The sequence below is a fragment of the Diceros bicornis genome, chromosome 24, assembly GCF_020826845.1.
Source record: "Diceros bicornis minor isolate mBicDic1 chromosome 24, mDicBic1.mat.cur, whole genome shotgun sequence".
NCBI lineage: Eukaryota > Metazoa > Chordata > Mammalia > Perissodactyla > Rhinocerotidae > Diceros > Diceros bicornis.
Window position 1 is genome coordinate 51,976,103 of NC_080763.1, and position 21,619 is coordinate 51,997,721.

The 21,619-nt window shown below is 44.5% G+C and overlaps 2 protein-coding genes across 2 annotated transcripts in view; both read right to left on the reverse strand.

Annotated features, from left to right (window-relative positions):
- The window catches only part of LOC131421241 (immunoglobulin alpha-2 heavy chain-like), a 32,596-nt gene extending 22,258 nt beyond the window's left edge, over nt 1-10,338 (reverse strand). The window contains exon 1 of the mRNA XM_058567922.1: nt 10,304-10,338. Coding sequence (XP_058423905.1) covers nt 10,304-10,338 — 35 coding nt within the window. The remainder of the gene's footprint in view (nt 1-10,303) is intronic.
- A 2,077-nt stretch (nt 10,339-12,415) lies between these two features.
- Nucleotides 12,416-14,617, reverse strand: LOC131421242 (disintegrin and metalloproteinase domain-containing protein 21-like). Its single transcript, XM_058567923.1, has one exon. The coding sequence runs from the start codon at nt 14,615-14,617 to the stop codon at nt 12,416-12,418; it is 2,202 nt and encodes a 733-aa protein (XP_058423906.1).
- Between the last annotated feature and the right edge of the window lie 7,002 nt (nt 14,618-21,619).

Sequence of the window (21,619 nt, forward strand, 5' to 3'; positions counted from 1 at the left end):
GAAATGTATCACAAGCATTTATATCAGAGGGACACAGAGGGATATTAGACTACAGAATAAGAAGAAAACAGTGTGACCACTGATGCAAGGCTATTTATTCCCAGCTGTGAAGATGGAGGAAGGGGCCATGAGTCAGGGGATGAAAGGAATGCAGCTCCAGAAGCTGGAAAAGGCAAAAAAAAAAAGCACTTTCCCTCTCTGAGTCCCTTCAGGATCTTATAGAAAAATACCAGAGACTGGGTAGCTTGAAAACAACAAGCATTTATTTCTTACAGTTCTGAAGGCTGAGAAGTCCAATATCAAGGTATCAGCCTGGTCAGCTTCTGGGAAGGGGCCTCTTCCTGGGTCATAGTTGGCACCTTCTTGCCATGTCGTCTTGTGGTGAAGGGACAAGCAAGCTCACTGGTGGCTCAGAAAGGAAACAACCCCATATATGAGGGCTCCACTCTTATGAACTGCGCACCTCACAGTGACCCCATCTACTAACTTTAGTGGTTAAGATTCAAGACATGAATTCCGGCGGTGGGATGAACATAAATATCCAGACAATAACACTCCCCTAGAGCCTCTGGAGGGAGTATAGCCCTGACAACACCTTGATTTCAGGCCAGGGAAACTGATTTCAGGCTCTGACCTCCAGAGAGAATAAATGTGTTGAGAATAAATGTGTTGATTTGATCCCCAGGTGTGTGGTAATTTGACACCATGATCATAGGAAACTAATTTCTCCTGAGGAAAACCAGGCATATTTGCTGGCTTCCATTCAGCCTCATCAGGTTCTAAAAGCTGTGGTGATCTTGGAAGAATGTGGATGTACCCTGTGGGCATCAGCTTTCCTTGGGCCAAGAGACAATGTTCTCTGGCTCTGTGCCTCTCTCAAGGCACCAACATACTACTGGGTGTTCCCCCTTGCATAACACATCCACTGACCTAAAACCCTCAGCCACCATTTTTACTTCCCTTGATTTGACATGGATTTTAATCCCAAATTTCCACATTTGGAAAGGATGGGACAGATACCCACTAGAAGCAATTCCAGTCCAGCAAGGTCCTCCCCCTCTGCCCACTCCATCCACATGGAGTAGAGTTACACAGATACCGAACATATGGGCTATCTTGACCACTATGCAGTGGAGCTGCATTCATTGGTGACCTCAATTCTGTCAGAATGAGTGAAGGTGCAATACCTCCCATGAGGAGCTTAGGATTTCTGACATGAAGGTTTAAAATTATATTATAGTTTCTTGCTTAAGAACCATCCTTTTACCTGGCATCCACATCAGAGAACAGAAGAGAGAGTTGAAGTGGTGTGGGGAGATTTTGCAGTCATACAAGCATCCTCCCCAAAACCACCCTCCCCAAATCCCCCTGAAAAGTGGAGAAATCTATTGAGTGGGAACCCTTTCTTGAACTCCTTCATGTAGAGATGAGGACAATATCATGCATCATTATCAATGTCTCGGTCTGTCTTTCTCTCTTAATTATCCATTTGCCTTTTGTAATAGTTTTAAGGAAGTGTAATTCCCATGTCTTCCATTAAGCCAACTTATAGATGGTCAACTCCTGATCTTTGTGTTACTTTAGATTAGTTTTCATTTACTGAAATGTATATAAATTCATCATGTAGTGCGAATTTGATTGGTCTGTATTCTTTCACTCGACAACATTGCTTGTGAATACAACCATTCTGTGTGCCAAGCATTCATAATTTGTAATAATAGGAAGTATTCCAATGAATGATTGTACCACAATGTGTTTGTCTGTTAAGCTTTTGATTGATGTTTGGATTGTTTCCAGATTCTAGGAATTACAAATATAACTGCTGCTCAGCTCTGAGATGTACACAGCTGAGGAAAAAGTTGTCCCTCTTACAGCAACAACAACAACTCTACTGGATAAACTGCAAATTAGTGACTTAATTCAACACATCAGATAATTGAAATTATAGTGCAAAAAACAAACCTGAAATCTGGAGAGAAATAAGTGATTTTAAAGAGAAAGAGCATGGAATTAATAGCTTATCTGGGTCAGAGACCACCAGATGGCTTATAAACCAGTAAAGAATAAATGAGAAACATTTAATGGATTTCTTGAAGTGGAATATGTTGAAGGTGCTATAGTGTGATATTCTCAGAGGCCACATAATTAGGGAGATATCTAGTCCCTTTAAAGACTGGTCCTCCAGTAATAGGGACACAACCCAAGAGTTCCTCACCCAAAATTGTTCTGTCTGGGAGAAGAGACAGCACATACTGCTGAGATGCACCCAGCCCCACCTCACCGATCACCACTGAGTACTAAGCAATTAATGTGCAGGGAGAAAGCTGCCAAGGTCAGCATCCTAAGGCTCTAGTGGAAACCCATTGTAACTAGGAGAGGAACCGAGGAAACTATCAGAGGAAATTTTAGCTCAGAGAATGGTGTACCTTTTCATCCTCTTTACAGTATCTTTTCCAGAGCAAAATATTTAAGAAGTTCAACTTAACATTTCTTTCACAGGTCATGCTTTTATATCATCATATTTCTTTTTGATATTTCATTTTTTCTGAATCGTATGTTAAGCTAAATATTCCCCTTTCAGTACCACTTCAGGTCTCTGTCATCATTGTTGGGATTGGTTATGGAGCCTCATTTTGTGTCTACACCTGGTGGGGATCTGGGAAGAGTGATTATGCTCCAGCCTGATGAAATACGGTTCTAGGACATTCTGGTGGAATTAAGGAATATAAAATAAGGGCAATGGTGGGATGGGATTCTCTGGAAAACTGGAGGGAAGTAGAGGGTGGACAGGGATCAGGACTTTGTCCAGCTGGTTCTCATTATCCAGGTGGATTCTCCTGTGGCAGCTGAGAGACAAGGTTACAGGGCTGCTTTCAGAGACCCACCCAGAACATGACCCAGCATGTCTGTGATGGGCTTTTGTCTGTTTGCTTATCTTCCTGCGTGTTTCATGGTGAAATCTCACAGCTGCATCCCCTCAGGTGGGCTGGTTTTCCATCCAGGAGACTGAGGGGCAGCTACAGAAGGGGGCAATCCCTGATCATCAATGTCCACCCAAGTGGATTGTGAGTGAAAGCGTAAACTGTAGCAGGGAGAACAAAGAACCCCACAGGGCAGATGTCCTAGGGGGATGCTCATGACATGTGGGGTCAGTGAGTGCCCCTCTGAGGGCAGAGAAGATGAGCTCAGCACACAGAGTGCCCTGACTGTGCTGGTGTTTCTCAGGGATGATGAGAATGCTCAGGGTGTTGTCTTCATCAAGACAGAAAATCGAGGCCTATAGGAACTTGCAGGAAAAGCTCGTAGCCACTGGTGGTATCTCATGTGCAGCAGACAATGTGCTTCCTCGTTGGTTGGCTGCAGCGAGAATATGAGAAATTAGAGCCAGAAGCAGAAACATGAATTGTCCCAGGCGTTAGCTGAGAGCAAGGACAGGAAATCCCTGATCCCACAAAAAGCTCCCTCTGGACCCCCTTCTGCACCTGCCCCTGGGTCTTGTCTTTGTTCTGTAGTCCCTTAACTCCCCCTGCTGGTTCTGAGTACTCCCTGCAGCCCAGCCCCTTCTGTACCCCTGCAGGGAGGATTGTGTCTGGGCTCACAGACTTCCCCTCACTGTGTCTCTCATAATTACAGCCTCTTGCACAGTAATACATGGCTGTGTCCTCAGCAGTTACAGAACTCAGTTGCAGGGAGAACTGGTTCTGAGATACGTCTCTGGAGATGGAGATGTGGTTCTTGAGAGAAGGATTGTACTATGTGTTCCCATTATACTGTATGTACCCCATGTACTCTAGGTCCTTCCCTAGGGGCTGGCAGATTCAGCTCCAGCCATAATAGCTGCTTGTGATGAAGAATCCAGAAACAGCACAGGTGAGGGAGAGCGCTTCACCAGTCCTGGGCCGGACTCCTACAGCTGCTCCTGGGACAGGACACCTGGGGACAAGGAGAATCAGTCCCTGTCAGTCATGTGCAGTCACAGCCATCCCCATAGACCCAGGTCTGACATCTGAGACGCTCACCTTGGGGAGCCGTCACCAGGCACAGGAGAAGACCCAACAGTCTCATCTTATTCTAGACCACAGCTCTGCCTTCCCCAGAGACATCAGCCCTGTCTGAGGAGAGAGCTGTGAGCTCCCACAGCCCGAGAGTGGATTTTACCCTCGAGCATGAAGAGAAATTTGCACGTGGGGAGCCTTGTCCTTATAAGTGGGGCGGGACTGAGGTCAGTGTCCACAGTCCTCCCAGGGACTCTGTGGGCATCTCTTCTCCTGATTTTAGATGTTTTTTGAGTCTGGGATGTGAGGACACTTGGGCTTTGAGGCTCTTTTTAAACAGATTTGATGACTCCCTTCCTTATAGAGCTGCCGTGCTTCAGGCCTCCACCTCTCCAGCCCCACCTTGGCCCCAGCGTAACTCTCCACCATCCACTCATGATCCAGGTCTCGACTCCTCCATGCTGAGCCCAGCACAGCTCCTATTCTCTTTCCCTGTAATCTCCTCTGTGATGTGATTCTCATCACACTGAGAGTTTGTTACTGTGTTGTATTGTTGTGATACGTGAGTTCCAGGTGGGCCTTGTGTTCCATCCATCTTGTGTACCTGTGATTGGAGAAGACGCCACATGTTGAAAACTTCAGGTGAACCCACAGTTATCCTCGATCTATGATTCACCTGAAAATCAGAATATCTTCTTTACACACTCGATGAGATATACCCCACCCATGGTATTCACCCATTTATTCACCATTAGTCACATGAGCAGGAATGTGACATCCAGTTCGCTTGTGACACCTTGAGCCCTGTTCACCCCCAGAGCCCCTGTGCAGGGCAGGCTGAGGCTCCTCTCTGGGAATTTGTAGACATGACACCTGTGCTCATCTTCTTCCACTCACCTGCCTTGTTGGCCTCACATCTTTGACCGTTTCTACTGGGAATAAGTCTTAATAAATTGTTAGTACAATAATTCATTTCTCCAATTCTGCAACTCAGAATTTTCCCAAGACACAAGGATATTAACAGAGGGAGGGAATGTGGCCTGGAGAGAATTGTTTTACAGAAAAATGTTATAACGATTATTTTCATACAGCACACAGTCCTTCAGTAACTAGCCAAGGAGGTGACGATATTCAAACAACGACCTTGTCAAAGACAAATGCGGGCTACCCTGGAAGTTACTGGAATCTAACTTTAGGTGTCTAATAGGAAATTGCACAGACAACATTCACAGTCCTGAAAGGCACAGGCTGATAAGGTAAATCCTGAGCTGGGTGAGTAGACTCCACATACTCGTGAAAGTACATTTAGGGGTCATCGCAAAGACGTGTCAGGGGTTTTGAAGGGGCTCAGGTGAAAACCTGAATACACAATTGAGTGAATGAAAACTAAATATATTGGGGTGTGAACACAGCAATGGTAAAATGTGAGTATATATTGTCAGCCACATTGTGTTTAATGAAATGGGGATATGTCATGGACCTAGGATCCAAAAACTAAAGTCACCGCTTATTTCTCCTCTCTGTCACCTACCAACTGCCAATTGATCAGAAGAACCAAACTTTCATCATTCCAAAATAGATGCCAAATTTCTTTTAAAACGGATGTCAATTCAGCACAACTACATGATCCAACCTTACCCGGGCTGCAACATCTCCACACCACGTCCCCCTGTGGAAATATTCCACTGCATCTTCATCATGAGATGCTGAGGAGAAGACACCTGACCTCAACTTCATCTCTTCAGTCCCAGACCCCAGTGTGTCCCTCTCCTGAGCCTCCAGATGCTGAGCTACGTGAGCAGCTGGGTGGAGTGAGGGGGATGTTCTCCTCTTTGTGGAGTGGATGAGCATGAGGGTCTGGAGACAAAGATGCACCTGGAAAAGGGCCCACAGGCTGCAGACCCTGTAAGAGTGGATCCCGTGTAAATGTTGACATTGGTGCCCTCGCCCCTGAGTGTGCTCTGGCTCCCTGACCTTCAAGAAGACCAACAGGATTGAAGTGTTGAGACAATGCTTTTCTGTCACTAGAACTTGGAGATACTGAGAAGCCTTGAGAGAGAGACAGGGAGCTGATGGAGAGACCGAGGGCTTTCAACAACCACAAGGGCCATTTACACAGGATCTCTCTACATAGACATCAAGGGGAAACTTTAAAGAAAAAATAATAAAATAATTATTGAAATACTTTAAATTCAGAGTACCTGATATCAGTACAAAGCTCTTATGTAAGGTTAATTTGCTCATCTTTGAAATGGAGACCAATGTACACCTAAATTCAAAAAGTTATTGCCATGATTTTATAAGTTAATATTATCCTAGTTTCCAGTCTTTGGTACTTTGATTATTACATATGAGAGTTTATTCTAAAAAGAGAGGACATGTCTGTGTTTCTACAGCTTTCAGGAAGCTGTAGGTACTGTCTGCATGTCAGGAAGAGGTTTACAGAGCAAGGAGATAAAAACCCTTGACAGGAGACCAGACTTGAACCCAGCTCCTCTGTGAGGACAGGAGCTCAGTAGTTCCTGAGCGCCCCCTGGTGGTGCAGAGCGCCCCCTGGTGGTCCTGTGCACCGCCTGGTGGTCTTGAGAGACCCTTGGTCTTCTGAGCACCTACTGCTAGACCTGAGTGCACCTGTGTTTCCAAAGCCCCCTGGAGAGAAATAGACAATGTTTTTTGCCCCTCTGCTTCATCCAGCATACAATGGTGAACACTTCCAGCGTAAGCACTATATGCCTTCTGTTCAAATGATGTCTCCTCTCAGTTATTTCCCATCGACTGACACCCTCACTCCGCTCCTTGATGTAAATCCCCAGCTGCCTTTGCTGCCTTCAGAGGAGAGACCTGTTTCTCTCTCCTACTGCAAACCCCCTACTGCAAGTGTCTTGAATAAAGTCTTCCTCACCATCTTAGCAAGCGTCAGAAGGACATATTCTTTGTAAACAGAGACAGAAAGTGAAGGAAAGTGTTTGGATTCTCAAAGCTCCACTGACAGATCACAGGCTGATGAAGAGGCTCAGCTTCCACCCCGTGGCACCTTTCAAGGAGGAGGACGGGAAGTTCCAAGGTTAGAACAACAGGCACAGGGGTTGTGGTCTGATCCACAGAAGACTCTTCTCAGACGATGAAACCTCATGGCGTTTTCCTGGATGGATTTCAAAGTTGATTCACGCAGGGGATTCCTTCTAACTCCCATTTTATCTCTTTTGGAATGGAAGTGTCCATAACTGTTATCACGTGCCTGCCCTGCAGTTGTGTTTTAGAAGAAAATAACTTGTTTTCTGGTATTGCAGGTGGGCAGATGGAGGATTTACCCCAGGATAGATTATAGTCAAATTCTCACCCACATCTGATTTAGATGATTAACTTTAGGACTTTTGAGATGATGGTTCTTGGATAGATTTTGGACTTGATTTAATGCTTTAAGGATTGACATTTTGGGACATATCCAAAGTGTTAATATAATTGACCTATGGGTTGGATGTAATTCCTTGAGGGCTGAGGGTAGACTGTGGCAGTGTGAGTTATTCTTTGAATCTGTGGATAGTATTTTTTATAGCAAAAGGATCTTTGCTGGATTTGATTAATTTAGAGACCCTCAGATCCAAATACTTTCCTGAATTATTTGGAAATTTAGTCACAATTGTTTATGTTAGAGGCAGGCAGAGGGAGACTAGACTACAGAATAAGAAGTAAACAGTGCGACCACTGATGTGAGGTAATTTACTCCAGGCTGTGAAGATGGAGGAAGGGGCCATGAGCCAGGGGATGCAAGGAACGCAGCTCTAGAAGCTGGGAGAGGCAAAAAACCCAGACTCTCCCTGTCTGAATCCTTTTGTGCTTTTATAGAAAAATACCACAGCCTAGGTAGCTTATAAACAACAAGCATTTTTTTGTCATAGTTCTGTAGGCTGGGAAGTCCAAGATCCATGTGATACCCCACATTAACAAATTGAAGAATAAAAAACATACAATCATTGCAGTAGATGCAAAAAAAGCATGTGACAGCATTCAACATCCGTTCCTGATAAACACTCTCAACAAATCGGTGACAGAGGGAACATTCCTCAGCATGATCAAGGCATCTATAACAAACCCACAGCTAACATCATACCCAGTGGTGAAAAGCTGAGAGGGTTTCATCTAAGATGAGGAACAAGACAAGGGTGTTCACTCTCCCCACTTTTATTCAACATGGTACTGGAAGTCTTGGTCAGAGCAATCAGGAAAGAAAAGGAACTAAAATACTTCCAAATTAGAAAGGAAGAAGTGAAACTCTTTGTTTGCAGAAAGCATGATCTTGTATATAGGAACCCTAAAAAATCCACCAAAAACCTGTTAGAACTAGTGAACAAATCCAGTAAACTGGCAGGATATGAAATGAACATACCAAAATCAGTTGCGTTTCTATATACTAACAAAACAGTATTGGAAATAGAAATTAAGAAAACAATCCATTTACAATTGCATCAAAAAGGATAAAACACCTAGGAATAAATTAACCAAGGAGACAAAAGACTAATACACTGAAAACAATAAGACACTGATGAAAGAAATTAAAGAAGACACAAATGAAGGGAAAGATATTCCATGATTATGGATTGGAAGAATTAATATTGTTAAAATGTCCATGCTACCAAAAATGATCCACAGATTCAATACAATTCTTATCAAATTTCCAATGGCATTTCTCACAGAACTAGAACAAACAATCCTTAACTGTGTAAAGATGCACAAAAGACCCCAAATAGCTAAAGCAATCATGAGAAAGAAGACCAAAGCCAGAAGCATCACACTCCTTGATTTAAAACTGTATTGCAAAGCTGTAGTAATGCAAACACTGTGTCTTGGCATACAAACAGACACATATACCAGTGGAACAGAATAGAGAGCCCAGAAATCGATTTTCACATCTTGGGTCAAATAATGTATGACAAGGGGCCAAGAACACTCAATGGGGACAGGAGAGTCTCTTCCACACATGCTGTTGGGATAACTGGTTAAGCACATGCCGAAAAATAAAATTGGACCCATAAATTACGTCTCTCACAAAAACTAGTTCAAAATGGATTAAAGACTTCAACATAAGAACTGAGACCATAGAACTCCTAGAAAAAAAAACATATGGAAGAAGCTCCTGGAAAGTTATCTTGGCAATGATTTTTTGGACATGGAACAGAAAGGACAATCCACAAAAACAAAAATTGACAAGGGCATGACATCAAATTTAAAAGCTTCTGAACAGCAACAGAGACAATTAACAATGTGAAAAGTCAATCTATGGACTAGGAAAATCTATTTGCAAACCATATATTACATGGGCGGTTAATATCCAAAATGTGTGAAGAACTCATACAAGTCAACAGCAACAACTGAAAAAAAAAAATCTGATTAAAAAATGGGCAGAAGAACTTTATAGATGTTTTCCCAAGAAGACGTCTGTATGGCCAAAGGTACCTGAAAAGGTGCTCAACATCACTCATCATCAGGGAAATGCAAATCAAAACCACAAGGAGATGTCACCTCACACCTGTTAGAATGGTTGTTATCAAGAAGACAAGAGATAACAAGTGTTGGCAAGGATGTGGAGAAAAGGGACCCTTGTGCACTGTTGGTGGGAATGTAAATTGAGCAGCTACTCTGGGAAACAGTATGAGGGTTCCCTAAACAATTAAAAAGAGAAATATCATATGATCCAGCAATCCCACTGCTGACTATATATCTAAAGGAAATGAAAACAGGATCTCAAAAAGATATTTGTAACCCCATATTGATTGTAGCATTGTTCACAATAGCCTAGAAATGGCAGCAACCTAAGTGTCTGTCACCGATGACTGGATAGAGACGATGTGGTATATATACACACATATATATATATGTATATATATATGTGTATATATATATATATATATATATATATATATACATGGAATGGGATATTTTCCTGCCTGTGAAAGGCAGAAGATCCTGACATTTGAGACAACGTGCATAGATCTTGAGGGCGTATGCTGAGTGAGATAGATCAGGCAGGGACAGGCAAACAAGTACTCTATGGTGTCACTCACACGTGGAATCTAAAGTGGAACTGGTGAAGAAAGAGCAGAAAGGAGGTGACCAAGGGCAGGAGGGTGATGGAACTGGGAGATGTTGTTCAAGGGGACAAACTTGCAGCTAGTGGATGAACAAGTGCTGGAGCTCTGATGCACAGTGTGTTGATTATAGTCAACAATGCTGTATCGTAGACTTGAAAGTTGCTAAGAGACTAGATCTTCACTGTTATCACCACAAGAAAGAAACAATGACTATGTCACCTGATGGACTTCTTGTCTAACTGCACAGTGGTCATCGTATTGCAGTCTCTAAATGTGTGCCTTCAACACATTGTACATTGTACACTTACACATGTTGTATGTCAATGACATCTGAAAATAAATAAAATTTTTAGAAAAGAATATATTTAGGAAAGAAAAAGAAAAACAAAAAACCTAAGCCTAACTTTCTGTCGTCTGGGGTGCAGATGAGGTCAAATACTTGACTTTACAGCCTTCCAAGGAGAAACGGCCCAGACTGTCACCTGGGCCCCTGGAAGGCTGTGCCCCGTGAGTGAGAGAAAAGCAGAAGCCCTGGCACACTCTGGGACCCAGCCTCGCATTGGCTCTGTCCTACATCAGAGCCCAGAAGTCTGCCTGTGCTCTGATTCTGGGGGCTCAGTGGGGCCATTCCTCTCTGGAGGAGAGTCACGTTACCCAGAACCTCCACAATTTTTCACACACCATCTCTGGACTTCCATCACAAACAATTAACCATGCCAGGAGCTAGGATGTGATGACCAAAACTCAGAAAAGGAAAAGAAAAACAGACAATAGAAAGGGAGGCAGAGGAGATCAGGACTCGGTGTCCATCCAACGCTGAGCTTGAAATGAAAAGGAGCCCTGGGGAGAGGGGAGATGATCCCTGGCAGGAAGACCCTGCCAGCCACATGGGGAGGTCTGCTGGTGGGAGGGGGCAGGAGGAAGAGGAGTAAAAGGTCCCGGGAGGGTGGTGCTGCATAAGCAAACCCTTAACGTTCAAGGACGTGGACGTGAGCTGATATTTAATTCTCCAGATCTCTCACTTGAACTTCGCATTTATATTCACCACCAAAATAGTGGAATACACTGAGCGGCCATGAAAATGGGCCAGAGTATCCTAGACGTAGACTGAATGTTGGAAATTGGAAGGAAGTTCAGAGATACCAGGATGTAGTTGGAGAAGAGAGGGTAGGGTTTCAAAACAATGTGTACGGAAGCAGCACAGTTTTAACCACGTGCATTTAGGAAAACACTCGAAAACAACGTTACAACAGACTAAAAGCTGTTTTCTATGGATGATATGGGAAGTGTAAGTCCTTAGGTTTGTGGGAGGTTTTGGCTTTTAAATTCTGTATGATGGACCTGTATTGCATGGGGAAAAAAACCAATATAAGTTTCAATGTTAATTTAAAATAATTTAAAAAAAATTACTTATGAATTTTATTTTTATTAATTTTACATTACCTTATAATAGTTCACTGAAAATTACTTAGATATGAGGTAGACTGGTTTTCCACCCCCACAGGCCTGTTGGAAAGACCTGTGTCTGTCACTCACCATGACTTAGCTTCTAGTCTCTCTTCAGTCATTCCAATGCAGAGGCAAGAAGGAAGTGGGGAACTAACATTCACAGGGCTCCCTCTGAATGCCAGAGTCCTTGACAGACACTTCTCCTAGTTTTCTGATTGAATTTCATTGAATGCAGCATTTGACATCATGACCTCAGTCTCCCTCTTACAGAAATTTTCTCTCCAGAGGCTCAAACTAAGTCTCTCAGTTTGTGCTGTGGGGGAACTGAGCCCACATCACCCTCACCCCACAGCCACAGCCACCCCAGTCTGGGACAGGCAGGCCTGGCTGGCAGTAGCCCTCGATTGCCCTGAATCCACTTTGGGTTTAGAGCAGAGGTTTCCTAGAGGATGAGGAAAACCTCAGTGCTCAAGAGCAGTATTTTGGGGATGTGTCACGAATATGCCCCAAAAGGAGCCTGTGGCAACTTCCGTTGACTGTGGGACCAGCAACCTCAGGGGAAGACCCAGCTGCTGACTCAGGTCTCCCCACCAGGCTAGAGGCTCAGGCTCAGCCTGGGCTCTGAAAGGCTTACACAATACGCAGCGGACACCAACATGTGGTTTTTTAAGATTTATTTCAGAGTGCTGTCAGCACCCCATGCAGGAGACCTGGTGTGAGAATGCTGACACGTCTCACTCCATCCGTGGGGTGGGGGGACCCCTGTGTCTCCCGCAGACTTCTAGAAATGTGGACGCCGGCTCTGCCATCTCTTGATTGATTTTTTTCACAGATGTTCATTCTCTATGGCTTATAGTTGTACAGGGTCGGGAGGATGATTTACTATTTAATTTCATCAACTGTCACTTCCTTAACTTCAATGGTCTTGATAGTTCTTACATTTGTGGCCACTCCAAAGAGGAGCACAGTTATGAAGGCGTAAATGCGGCCAAAGGCCACTCTCAGATATATCACTGACTCCTGGCTGTGCGACACTGTCCGCACTCTTCGTGGAGGGGGTCCGCTGTCTACACTCCCTCCCGCACCTCTCTGTATGCACCGTGGAGGTTCCCACCCCACATGGCAGTGACAGTTCCTCAGATTGTTGCAGATTCCTCTAAGACTGCATTTGTGAGGGACACAGTCGTAATTTATTTGTTCCATAGTACCATTGCAATAGGTATTGTCACAGAACCTTCCAGGAGCACAGAGGGTACCAGATCTCACGTGACCCACATCCGTTGCTCCTGTGGAACGGTGTGAATCCACTCCAAAACACAAGTGACCTGAGATGAGAGACTGATGGAAGCCGACATGTTCCTGTAGCTGGGGAAGGTGAGTGACATTGATACACTGCAGCCTTCCACACAGAATATCTGCTTCTGCACAGGCCTGAAATCTGACTTCCTCTTCAGCTCTTCGACAGTGTCCGTATCGATGGCCTTTTCTGTTTATGGTATAGCAGCTATCTGGAGCCTTCACAGCGGTTTCACCAAAGATTTCTTTGCAATGCACGGTGCGGTCAGTGCAATTTCCGTGATAGCAATAGCCCTCTTCAGTACACGGGGTTCCATCTTGCAGATAAAAGTCTGAGGGGCATTCCAAGGACACCCCTCCGCAGTACTCCGGAAGATCACATATATTTTGGATTGGTCTGCAGAGAGTCCCCACGGGGGCGTAGGTGCAGTTTGCGCAGCATCTGCCTGTGTTACAGGCGCTTCCAGGCGTCAAGCGACAGTCACTGTTGCAGCACTGGTTGCTGTAACACTGCTTGAAGGAGCCGCAGTCACACTGCTCCCCGATATCCACTATGTAGTTTCCGCAACGGGCATGTGTCAGACTTTTATTGTGATACAACATGTGACTGCTGAATATGCATTTCGCTACATTGTTGCCAACTATGTGCTGTGTATGTTCAAAGGAACAGTTACTAAAGACATCTGTCAGCACAGGGTATCTGTTCATGATGCAGGTAGTCCTTCTCTGGCAAATGCAAGTGGATTCATCATAATACAGACCAAGCGTTCTCCCAATCTGTTGGCTTGAAATGATAGACAGCAATAAATAATGTCTGTATAGAGAACCCACCATGATGAGATTTTGCGCGTTGCACATAGCATATAGGACTGGATTAAACTGAAGTTCGTGGGGCCCCTCTTGATTCACTAATATGCTTGAATGTGGATTCAGAGTTCTATACAACGAACGCTCAAAATACTGAAAAAAGGGACTGCCTGGCACCTGAAGGACGGTTAGCTCAGTTGGATCTCTCTGATTATAAACGAGTACGCAGCTAACATAGAAACCTATATCAAGACTTTGATACATTGTGTCAATCAAACTGGCTAGATTTATCATAAATATTGCACAGTTTGTTACATTGTTGTACACATTATATATCGACCTTGAGCTCATGAGAAGGCCTCTGATCAGTCCTCTGTGGGATGCATAGAGCTTGCTAGAGATCCTGGGCACCTCACTGGCATTTGCCTGAGAGAACAGGGGGTCCCTCTCCTCATACCCCAGTCTATAGGTAGGTCCCATTGCATTTCGGTCTGCCACTATCTGAGAAACAATGTGTTCAAACCTTTGGGAATCCTTGAGGGGTCTGATTTCATAGGCAAGGTCGTCCAACTTCATGATCCCTTTGAGACCCCCATAGCACGTGTCCATGGTGACCATGGAGAAAGGAACCTCCTCCAGGTAGCCAAGGTAATAGCAGCCTAGAGGCACGAAGGGGTAGTCCATCTGTAAGGCTCCTTGGTCATCCTGAGTCATCAGCAGCAGATCTCTGGGCACAAAGAGTTTCTTGCGCCGCATGTGGATCACGTGTCTCTGGCCCCCAAAATGCAGGCTGTAGGAGAGCCAGCCTGGCATCTGTATGCCTTTGCCATGCTGCGACTCCTTCTTGGGAATCACCACCTCGGTGGAGATGTAGCGCCATGAGGGATGTCCTTGAGAGCGCTGGACTGGAGCCAGCGACGCCCAGAGCCCAAGCAGCAAGAGGGGCGTCCTCAGCGTGACCTGGGCCTCTGCCAGCCTCATGGCCCTGCTCAGGGACATCTGTCAACGAGGATGGATAAAGGGAGGATCCTCAGGGGAGCCAGGTCTGAACCGTCTGCTGTGGCCACTTCCCATCAAGGAGAGAGACACTGACTGAGAACAAAGGGCAGCCTCAGCTGCCAGCACACTACCCCTGGGTGGGTCACCTGAGGGAGTTAGATCACAGTCAGGGCGTGGCAGTGGGTGAGCCTGGGCAGAAATCCCTCTGAGGTTGAGCTGGCAGAGGGGGAGGGCCGTGTCTAGGAGTGAGAACATGGAGATGAGCTGGGAGGTGGAAGCAGAGGCATGTCCCCACTCAACATGTTCAAACTTTCCTCTGGCTCTCTGACTCTATGACATGCCACTCCAACAACTGACTTCTCTGCCAGCTCTATCCCGTGCTGCCTCCGGCCCTGTCTGCAGATTACTCTTCTTCCTCATTGTGGAGTACAGTGTCTCCCTACTTCTTTGGAGGTAGAGGTAGACGTTGTTAATTTTACCTTGATAGGGGTTGAAAGGTTTTCTATTTTATCATTACAGGTGTTTTAGTCTGGCTTTCAGGTGAGGTACATGGAAACCGTTTAATCCTTTTGGTTGGAGCTTTGGGGCTTTGTTCAGGCTTCCTGGGTCAGCACTGAGAGTAGGGTCGCTATCTCCCCAGTGTTCTGTAAAACCCTTTGGAGTACATGCTCTGGTGCTCCCTGAGTTTCAAGGTTTTAGTTTTTCCTCATCTGGCTGGTGAGAGCAGGAACCGTTCCCGACTGCGTAGGAGCCCATGGATTTCTCCCTCTGGGCCTTCCATGTGGTTGTTTCCTGGACTTTGGTGGTCTCCTCACATGCAAGTGCTGATCTCTTCTCAGCTGAAGACATGGGGACCCCTCTGCTGGTACCCAATGGGAGACAAAAAATCTTTCACCCATTTTTATCCAATTTTGTAGTTGTTTTGAGGGGAGGGAAAATACAGTACCAGGTCATGATCAGAAGAAAAAATTTTGTTGTCCTCCAAACTATGACTATTTCCCTTTTATTTTACAAACGTCATCCCTCCATTCAAACTTAATGTGATCACTCATGTATTTCCTTGGCAGAACGTTTACTCCTGGCCCTCTAAAAGCTCTTGCTCTCCCATACCCCTTACCCCTTCCTATGGGGCCTGCTTATCATTGATGGATTCCAACACATAGTGCTAATTTCCCCTCTGGTGGTGGAGAGGTGGACAGCCTTCACCTCCCCATCAGTGTTCTCACAGAGCGTGGCTGAGCGTACTGGCCCATGACAACCTCATGTTGTTTCTCTTTCCCTTCTGTTCTCTACACTGCAAGGGTTTCTCTGTGTGAAGCCACTGTCCTGCCCCTGCCTTGACTTTGAGTTCACTGATCCTTTCTTATGCTTCGTCTGATCTGTTGTTGAACCTCTCTATGGAATTTTTCGGTTTGGTTACACAGTTCTTCAGCTCTGTGGTTTCTTTTGTACTTTCTTATATTTTCTATCTTCTTGTTGAAATTCTCACTCTGTTCAGGCTTTGTTCTCCTGTCCTTCGTGAATATCTTTGTGACCATTATTGTGAACCTTATCAGGTAAATCACTAATCTTCATTTCTTTAAGGTCTGTTTCTTGAGTTTTATCTTATTCTTTTTACTGGAACACATTCTTCTGTTTCTTCATTTCTCCTGACACTCTACGTTTGTTTCTGTGCATTAGGTAAAAAGCCACCTCCCCATCCTGAAGGACTGGTTTCGTGTAGGAGATGCATCTTATCATTCAACTCTGCCCTAGTTCTTGGACAGCTCTCAAACCTTTGTGATTGCCCAAGCCTTCCGTGTTCTTACAGGCTCCCAGTACTTGAGGCTGTGCCAAGAGTTGCCAGTGCCCTAAAGGTGAGAATTGCAGTCGTCGCCTAAATGCAGGCTGCTTGGAAGCTGTATCTCTATTCCTGGGATGGAGGCACCTTCACAAACATGATCTTCTTTCATAAATGTAAATTCATTTGCAAAAGGGGAAATTTATATTTAGTTTTAGGCAATTGGGGGAGGTACCAGTGTCGGCTAGTTCTCAAGCACCTTTAGCTCAAATTAAGCAACATGCCAAAGCAACATATTTTGGGATGGCATGTTCTGAACCCCTATTTTTCCCCCTTATGAAACTTCCTGCGAAGTTTCACATATTAAAATCTCAATTGGTGTCTGTGGAAAGAATCGGTTTAGTAACTGAGAGTTAAGATATCTACAAAGGGAGTGATGAGGTTAAATTAGATTGAAAATAAACAAGCAGAAAAGAACAAATCTAAGTACATTTCCTCACATCCCCTTAAACCAGGCTCCCAACCCTGAAACAGGTCAGTCCAATAAAATGGTTGAGCTTCATTTATCTGACGGAGAATGTTTATCTTCTATTTTAAAAAGTGTAAAGTGGATACTATTTGTCCCATCTGAGTCACATATAAGCAGCACTTTTTGCCAATCATGACAGTCAATTTTATGTGTCAACTAGACTGAGATAAGGGAGGCCCAGATAGCTGGCAAGACATTATTTTTACGTGTGTCTGTTATGGTGTTTCTGAAAGATGTTAACATTGAATCAGTAGGCTGAGTAAAAATGATCAGTCATCAGTGTAGCTGGGCATCATCCAGTTCATTGAAGGCCTAAATAGAACAAAACAGGAGAGGAAGGGTGAATTCACTCTCTCCTTGAGCAGGGACTTCATTTTCTCCTGTTCTCCGACATCAGTACTCCTGGTTCTTGGGCCTTCTGATTCAGGCCAGGACTTCCATCATTGGCTCCCTTGGTTCTCAGGCCTTCAAGCTTGGACTTAAAGTACACCACCAGCTTTCCTGGGTCTCCAGCTTGCAGAAAGCAGATTTTGGGATATCTCAGCCTTTATACTTGAGTGAGCCAATCACTCATATTAAATATCTATCTTCATCTATGTATGTATGTATCATCTATCTATCTATGTATCTATCTATGTATCTATCTATCATCTATCCATCTATTCATCTATTTATCTTCTATCATCAATCTATCTATCTATGTATCTATGTATCTATGTATCTATCTATCATCTATCCATCTATTAATCTATCTATCTTCTATCATCAATCTATCTGTCTATCTGTCTATCTATCTATCTATCCATCTGTCATCTCTCATCTCCTATTGCTTCTGCTTATCTGGAAAACCCTGACTGATACACCAATGGTTGCACAGGCTCTTCTTGCTGGGCAGTTAGTGTAGGCAGGGCACGATGATTTTGGAGTGCAACAGAAGCTAAACTATTAACTTCTGATTGGAGCGCTTCTAGTGTTCATATAGTGATATTGACCTCTTGTTCTATTATCATAGAGATATTCAGGATCACCTTTTCCAAATCGTAAGTTCCAAAACTTGGGAATAAATCTTCAATACTGAAAAGAATTTGGAGGGGTGATACACAAGCTGGTTTTCTATCGAGTTGTCTTGTCTGATACATTTATGTGGCATGACTTCATGAAGGAAGGAGCCCAAGTTTGTAATTTGGCTGGCATTTAAGGTGGAGCATCTGGTGACAGAAAGGGTCTGGTATCTGAGTCCACATCATCCTGACCATTTAGGTGGAAATCTTTTTTTTTTTTTTGTGAGGAGATCAGCCCTGAGCTAACATCCACCAATCCTCCTCTTTTTTTTGCTGAGGAAGACGGCCCTGGGCTAACATCGGTGCCCATCTTCCTCCACTTTATATGGGACGCCGCCACAGCATGGCTTACCAAGCAGTGCGTCGGTGCGCGCCTGGGATCCGAACCAGCGAACCCCGGGCCGCCGCAGCGGAGCGTGCGCATTTAACCGCTTGCGCCACCAGGCCGGCCCCTAGGTGGAAATCTTTTATACCCTTGTTACACATGAGATTAAAAGACCACAGTAGTTCATGGACAAGGTGAAAGTGGAGCGTACATTTCCCCAGGTCTGCGGTGACTCAGGCCCTTTGTCACCAGTCACGTTGGTATCTGCACACTTTCATTTCCAAGGTGCTCCTGTCGGTTTGTAAGAGCAGAACAGGTTGTGACGTATCTGATATAGAAGGCCTGTAGCCTCTCTTCGACAGTTCCAAGCTGTGGCTTTGTCACCTGACCAAGTTAGTTCAGATTTTTGGTCTACTTGTGTATAAGTTGTGGAGTTGGGCAGCCTGATCAGGGAAGAGGCTGTGATACCTCAAGTTGTCCATGGGTGGCCTGAGAACCAGCTGAAACATTTTGTGATCTGGCAAGTGTTTGTGCCATAGAGTTAGTACAAACCCCCTTGTGACCTCCTTGAGAGGTCTGAGGATGCTGCCTCAAGAATCAATCCACTGGGTTTGATTCCAATATTGCCTTGGTATGTCACCAAGAAATGGTCCAGCAGCATGCCTCTTTTTACACAAAGGGAAGTATTCTCTCTCAGTGACTTTGCCTGAGCAAGGGACAGTCCTTGAGCTTCCATAGAGGTTTTCTGGGCCCAATTAGCTCACTGGAAGGAGAGGTTGTGTGATGTTGATTTTCTGGTTGTGGATACCACACATTTTCATTCAACAATCTCCTATAGTGCTCACATCCACCTTCTCATACTGGCAGGAAGAAAAACTAGTTCAGGTTCTTATTCATTATCTAGATGTTGACACAACCAAGAATCAGACTGATTAGTTATGTGAACAGGGTTGGAAAATGGGGTAAAGGGTGCTGAATCTGTGCCTGACTTGCTGAGAAAACAGTCTGGGTTAAGAGGAGTAAGACACAGTTTGAAAGAAAGCTGATAGTGGAGGATCAGAGAAAGAGTAGGACAGATTGAGACAGGCAATCTCCAGTCAGTCTTTCAATAAATGGGGAAAAGGGGAGGTTTTGTGTTAAAAAAGGTTTTTTCTTTTTTCTTTAACAAGAGAGAAACCTAAAAAAGAAGAACAAAGGTGGATATGGAGCTTCTTGGTCCATGATTTTTTGAAAACTGTCTATCTTGAGATGTCATCTGCTTCCAGAGCCTGGGAATTGGCTCTGGAATCCTTATTTAAGGTCACTCCTGGGGATGGCCTTCCAGTTGTCTTGGGAGTAGTGGTCTGGCTCTCTTGGTCTTGCTTCATGAATCTGGGAATCTCTCTTTTATTTTGATGACAGTGTAGGTGGCTCACAGGACCTCATAAGGTCCTTCCCAGTGAGGTGACAGCACATGTTTTCTTCTGAAGACCTTCATGTGGAAATGGATGGCAAGGCTTGTCAATAGGCAAAGGCTATGACCTTATTACTGTGGATGATATGCCTCAAGTATACTAGTTAGTTCTTGTAGATAACTAGTCATAGAATCAAGTTGTTCATTTAAGTCTCTATAAAGTTCACTCAATCCAGGAATGAAAGGTTAAGAAATTCCTTTAAAAAAATATTTCAAAAGTGATAAACTCATTTCTCTTATTTGGAGTATTACATGTTTTTTAAGGGCTAAGGGCAATGATTTTGACACTTAAGTCAGTCCAGTTTCTTGACAGATTTTTCCTAAAGTCCCTTTTTATGTCTAGATCATTGTGCTACACTCACCCTGGTGATTAAGGATGGTGCAGAGTATGAAGTTTTAATGAGTATCCAGAGTTTATGCAAGCAAGTGGTTTATTTCTGCTGTACAGTGATTCCCTGGCCTGATCCAGTCAGTGAAGGAATGCCAAAACCAGGAACAATCTCAGTTATTAATTTCTTTACCACTGTTGTGTCATTGGGTTGTTAGTTGGATAGCATTCAGTTCATCCACTCAACATGCAGACAATCACCAAACAGTGGGAGTAGCTGAAAGCTGGGGGCAGGTCTATAAAGTCCATTTGGAGAGCTGAAGGGGCAGTGTGGGCCTTGGAGGACCCCTGAGGCATGCTGGTTTCCTCCAGGAATTTGGTGGGATTTAGAAGCGGCATGTCGGGAAATAATATGGTCAGAAGTTTTGTGGATGCCCAGGCAGAGCCAATGTCTTCCATTTTCTTAACTATCTCCCATCTGCACATGCCCATCTGATGGAGATAAGAGCAAGCCAAACATCAAAAGACAGGAAGCCACAGGACCTCCACTCAGCCCCATGTATAATCCAACTGATAATTGTTTGCCACCCTATTGTACCCACTTGTCTTCTTCAGATTGTGGATAACTTACCTGATAACCAATAATATCAGTCAGGAGTAAAGGCAGGTTTATAAACTGGGTGGAAAAAGGATGAGAGGTCTATTCTTGGCTGTGTATTTAACAGCTCTGTCAGCTCTATTGGTTCTTGGAGATATAGAGTCAGTCTGCTCAGCATGGGCTGGAGAGCAAACACCAGAATTTTTAGCAGGAGGTGAAAAGCCTATAATAGGGAAGCAACTGTATGCCCGTTGGCAATAGGAGTCCCTGCAGAAGTTAGGTGTTTCCAGATGGCGCCACAGTGTGGTAGACTCCAAAGGCATATCAGGAGTGACTGTGGATAGTGGAAGATTTTCCCTTTGTTAATATGCAGGCCCTAGTAAGAGCTGTGGGCTCAGCAGCGTGGGCTGATTTTACAGTGGGCAGAGAGGATGCCTCAAGTGTTTCATGTGGGCATACTGTGGCATAGCCAGTTATTATGTTTCCCCACAAGTTTTCATTTACAGAAGCCATCACAAAAGAGGAGTCAGGGTTGACTAAGGACGTGTCCAAGAAATCCTGTCTATAGCTGGAAGGCAATCATGGAGGATGGGGTGGGAGCTCCCTCATCAGGGAGGGGGTAGAGTAGCTTGATTTGGAGTGTTACAAAGATATAAGATGATGGAGAGATTGGCTCAGTGGGCTTGCTCAGAGATGGTCTGCTCTTGAAGAGAAGTGTTGTGTCTTATGCACTTGTCAGAGAGCAGACACAGCATGGGGAACATGGAGGTGAATGGGGGAGCCTAATGGGAGGGGACTGGCTTTGCCAATCAAGGTAGCTGCTGTAGGGGTGCAAGCCTGGGAGTGTACCTGATGCCACAGTGTCTGACTGACATGAGAAGTATATTATAGGACACATCTAAGAAGCAGA